The following is a 5,339-nucleotide window of genomic DNA, read 5'->3' as shown; positions in this document are numbered from 1 at the left end:
CCTCCGGTAAGACTATTTAATGAGCTGGTCGTATCATTCGCTGATGGTGCGTCGTTCTATAGCCTCCCGTCGCGGCTGCGAGGGAATTCGAACCCGAGCCCGAGCCCGAGCCCGAACCCGAACCAAGCAATGAAGGTGTCACCGCGGTTGCACTCTACGAGTATGTGCCCGTTCATGACATTCTGTTCTCCATATTGATATAATGTTCCCTAGCTACGAAGCAGGCGAAGATAATGAGCTAACGTTCCGTGAAGGAGATAGGATAATCAAAATCGTGGCTACTTCAGACGATTGGTGGGAGGGTGAGGACGTGCATGGTAATGTGGGATTTTTCCCTGGTGCGTGTCCTTATTCATTGGCTGGATTTTTACTTATGATGTGATTATAGCGAACTATGTGAAGGTGCAGTAGTGGAAACACGAAGTGAGATCCAACTTTCATTTATTCTCGGTGACAACAAATACTTATCGTACCGATATCTGAAGCCCGAATATCTTGTTTTTGTTATATGTGCAGTTAATCAAGTTTCAGAGACCTTTCGTGTTTAGGCACTATCAGTGTCAAGCACGCGCTCTACGACAGCTGTAGTAGTGGGGAATAGAGCATCATGCATGAAGTATATCGTGGGATGGAGTGGAATTGCAGTTCGACAAGGAAATGCAATATGCTTGTACTCTACGTATCTTCAGAATTTTCAGTCGTGTGAGATTTAACTTAATGCAGGTGTCCCGCCGTCATACTTCAATCGTGAATGTCATCATCTTGATCGTTATCCTCGTCATCGTCTTCATCCTCATCGACTACATCGTCCTCTTCAACCCGATCATCATAATCTTCCACGTGATCCCATATGACGGACCCCACATGTTTCCGAAGATACTCGACGTCGTCCTTCTCCATGTTGATACAGGTCTTCAGAATCAGCTTTGAGATTTTTGCCCCGTGCTTGGCGCGGTCCGTCAAGCAATCCAGAAGGGACAGCGCGAACGCGCCGTACTCGTCGCCCCAGTATTCGTCGACCGTCCTAAAGCGGAGACCGTGCAACTTCAACAATCGTAGGTGGGGGAAATAGTAGGACTCCGGCCTGTCCTTCGATATGCCATGTGGCCGGGTCTGGCGCCGGAGGAGAGCCTTGGAAAGCGAGACGGTCCCCGCATCCTCGTGCACCCACAATGCGGAGAGGTTCTTCATCTTCCCAAACGTTTCAAGCCACATTCGCTCGTGCGCCATCATCTCGCCCGACACAAACAGGGACTGGGCGTTCGCAAGCGGCAGCGCCTTGCACATGGCGAGCAGAATGGCCGTGATGTGTATGCCGCGGCCGGCGCACACGATAGAGAGCGTGCTTTCCGCATCATCAAAGATAGGCGCCTCTACGTCAAATAGTGAGCGCGGACTGCGGAGGCTCGCGAACAGCTGACGGTGGTCATGTTCGTAGGCGTGAAGGTGGAAGTCCCCCCCGAGTTCGTACACATACAAGCTTTTCAGCGGCTTTCGCTTGGGCTGTGAGACCTTCGCAGCAAGGGCCCGGGATAATGCCTGCACATCGTTCCCGTCGCAGCGAATGACCAAGCGGATGTTGGACGGGAGCGTGAGATGATTGAGGAAGTCGACGCATCGAGACATGTCGCCCGCAAGCTCGAGGGACTGGAGGTGGGATAGGGCGAGTATCCGTCCAGTGGCTTCCTCGTCGGTCCGAAAGATGGTATCGAGCGCGAGGGACTCTAATGCGGGTATTTTCTCCAGCTCACTGATCAACTTGCTCATGAAGATGGGTCCATGATCGCGCTTGTTGTTGCGAATCTTGAGATGCCGAAGAGAACTTAGAGATGAGAGCGTGTCCCAGCAGATGGGATAGTTGTGAACTGCAAGGCTGCGAAGACGCGGTGCTCGGCTAACCGGGAAAAGGATAGGTATCGTCAACCGCTGGGAAGCCGGGCCATGTACAGGGTCGAATGGGAAGGTGTCGCTGATTAACATGAGCGATTCCAGAGAGGCTGGGTCATCCGATTCGTCCCAGAGCAACTCCAATATATGTGGAGGGGCCGAAAGCCATAGGTGTTGTATACGCGACAGATGGTGCATTGTCAGGGCGAGACACTCTGGATCTTCTGTTGATTGTGACCAGCGCATGCGCGAGTAGCTGGCACTGACGGAGAGAGGAGCTGCACCCGAGCGCAGTAGCATCTCGTCCACGCACTCCGGATCGGCAGGAAGGACTATGTGAGCCCATAGCGTGGGGAATGCAAGGGCAGCATGGCGCCACCGCGAGCAAACATGCGTTACTTGCAACCATTTGTAGTAGTGGGTGCTGGCAGTTTTTGGAAATTGGGCAATATAATGGGCGAAGATGGCAGCTAAAAGCTCCGGAGGAAGGCGTGCAATGGGCGTGAGGGTGTTCAAACGTGATCGGAGCCTTGCAACGACTCGAAGGTTATCTGCAATCTCGTCTTCCAAGTTTTTCCGTGCTTGATATACTGCGTTCGCACTGGATATTGCCTCTGGGGCGACGCTGTACTCAAGCCTACGGGATACATCTCCTCTGACTCAAAACATAAGATGCGTGGGGGCAGGAAAATACAACGCTTACGGTGCTTTCGACAGCGGCATTGCAGCGGATGCAGCTAGTACGAGTTGTTGTCCAACAGCCGATTGGTCTGAGATTAGTGCGATTGTCTTCACGGAATAGGGCTCAACTCACTGGACGCTGGTTGAGCCGCAGCGACGTGGTGTGCACGAGAGGCTGAGGCCGCGTGACTGCGTCGTGTAAAGATTGACACGCGGACTAAACGCGTCGGTGGCGGATTCCCACCCCGACCTATGTTCGTCCTCCTTACACTCAAGAGGTCATATGTCATTTTGCCTACGGGAAACTATAAGTACTCCTACGCAGCCCACAAATAAGGGCCAAGGTGGGTCTAAAGAGATACGCATTGCTCCCAATTAAATCACTGTGACTGTCGCCGGTGCAACTATACTGTGAGTTACAGTACCGGGCGTACCTCCCATTTCCATCCTCAGACGTGTTACCGTCCTTCAAAATTAAATCCTCGTTGGTCCAGCCAGTTATCCAAAAACAGTGAGTCTACGTGGCGTCTGATTTTCCTGGTCGTGATGCCACACAGGGCGCGGCACTAATGGAATGATGCTTGTTACAGGTTCGACTTTAGGAGGGGCGCGCTGTCTCGTGCGTCCCTTCTTTAAAGTTCTGCAATATCGTCGTATATGATCTTAATAGTCTAACGTTCTGCGCCGCGCCGCTAAGCCACCGCTGGAGATCAATGTTTCGCGAGGCTTGTCGGTACGCCATTATATCAAGTGTAAACACATTCATTGTGTTCAGACCGTGGGGCCTTGCTCCCCACGATGAGCAGAGCACCATTTAAAAACCAAGTGGTCAACCCAAGGTCGAATCCTGGTTGCCACCACAAGCGCTCATAGTACCACGAGGAGTTCCACTGCACTCCCATCCCCATCGAACAACTACACGAGCCAGCCGTACATTATAACGGGGAATTCTAACGCGCTACACCTTTCGTGGGATCTCACGCAACTCGTGTCATCAAAGTCTCTCCGTCTCGGTCTCTTTCGTTTTGCCCTCTGCGTTCTAGTTTCTCTCTCTCGCACTCCTGTCTGGTATCTTTCATTCATTCTGTCTGTACTTCTAAGTCGACTCTATCAGCACTGGACCCGTTTCAGAGATGTTTCGAACGGATGAGACGTAGGAATTGCGCGCGAGACGGCGAGCCTCCCGCACCTGTAGGGGGCAGGTGATGTATGTCAATAGGACGCCGTCGTCGTCGCTGCGGCAGTTTCGAGTCATTGCTCAATCCCGGGAGAGCATCGACGACTTGGCGACGACGTCTGTGCCGATGACGCGGCTTCCAGAATGAATTAGGCAAGTTTCTTACTTTAGATGGTGTCCAGTCAGTGTACACTCAAGGTCAGCTCGGTGATGAAGCGATGTGATAGGAAGTTCTCTTGGCAGCATTTGTGTATAAGTACGGACACTTGAGGCTGGTGAATGCATGAAATCTTCTCTGGCTAAATAGTCTCATTTTCGCTCGAATAGTCGCTCAATTGTTGCATCACCAAGCCGCATCGGTCGTCGAATAGCAATTGTCAGATCAGTAGGAATAACAGATGAAGCTAAGTAATCAGCATTGAACAATCTGTAGAACGGGGATGCGACAGGAGTAGCTGATATCCAAGCCTGCATTGCGAGAGGCTCCTGGCTCAAGAAAGGCGACAGCCGATCCCGCGCTCATTTCTCTCTCGCAACATGCACTGTGTATCGTTGCATAGACACGAACTTGATGCCCTCCACTGTATTCCAGGAGAGGCAATACCATTGGCATGACAGACAGGGCAGCTGCCAATCAAGTTTGAGCAATATTCACAGGAAGATGTAAGGTGCACTGGTCCACCTGCTACCGCAATATCCAATCCAGCAACCTCCCTTCGCGTCTCGGATAATTTGTGTAGAGGATTTCGGAGCACATTGGGATCAAGCCCTCAAGCCTCAGACGCAGACTCCCCTGTACAGGGCCTGGTAAGCACTGGAACGTACATAGGGAATACAGGTAGATGTGCGGCGCCTGCTCTTATTACGTGAAGCTACGCTGAGAACTGCTGAAAGAGGTATAAGCCCACGTCAAAAATAAAGATGATCTTGAAAGAGCTGACGAGCTAGCTGGAAGTTTTGAGATGGTTAGTCAACGCCAACGGTGATCGACGAGATCCCTGAGATGGAGGTCAATGAGTGAACGATCTCATTGATACAATGCTACAGAGCATACTTTTGAGTATTCTGTTTCGCCAATCTCATCCAGCTGCCCGTGATACGATGGAACGGGGTTTAAGTATTGTAATCTCCCAGGCGGTGTCGACAAGCTAGAAGATTGAGTTCATGGACGCCGCTATCGAGGGGAGTACTGACTGGCTAAATGAAGATGAGTTCCTTGTGTATTGTGCGTGAGCCTCCTGAACGATGAGTGTTCCAATGAATCCTGGTGCTAGCAGCAAGGACCATCGGAAAATTACATCCATTAATTGGGAAACTGGGTCTGTCGATGGGTCGCATTGAATCGTATGAGAAAAGCTGAATTATGCAGTTCATGTAAACTTATGTGAACTTTTTCTATTCCGTGTTTGTTCATTGAATGACACAGTTACTGATTTTAATTCATGTTCACTTTCCAGCAGTGAGAGTTCGAACGCTGCTGGAGAGGTGATTGACTCGGAGGGACGAGATCGCAGACCCGGGTTTCTCCGAGTCATGCACATGACGACATGTGACATCGGCATTTCCCGCTGTAGCCACCCCGATCATTCCAGGT

The 5,339-nt window shown here is 51.2% G+C and overlaps 1 protein-coding gene across 1 annotated transcript; it reads right to left on the bottom strand.

The window, feature by feature from the left end:
* Positions 1-741: 741 nt before the first annotated feature.
* Positions 742-2,610, bottom strand: FIBRA_08935 (uncharacterized protein; the record flags this gene model as incomplete). Its single annotated transcript, XM_012330545.1, has 2 exons — positions 742-2,542; positions 2,591-2,610. The coding sequence occupies 2 exons, from the start codon at positions 2,608-2,610 to the stop codon at positions 742-744; spliced, it is 1,821 nt and encodes a 606-aa protein (XP_012185935.1).
* Positions 2,611-5,339: the final 2,729 nt, after the last annotated feature.

This window comes from Fibroporia radiculosa (assembly GCF_000313525.1).
Source record: "Fibroporia radiculosa TFFH 294 genomic supercontigs, scaffold5116, whole genome shotgun sequence".
Taxonomy (NCBI): Eukaryota; Fungi; Basidiomycota; class Agaricomycetes; order Polyporales; family Fibroporiaceae; genus Fibroporia; species Fibroporia radiculosa.
The sequence above is the reverse complement of the archived record's forward strand: the minus strand, read 5'-3'. Positions and strand labels throughout refer to the sequence as shown.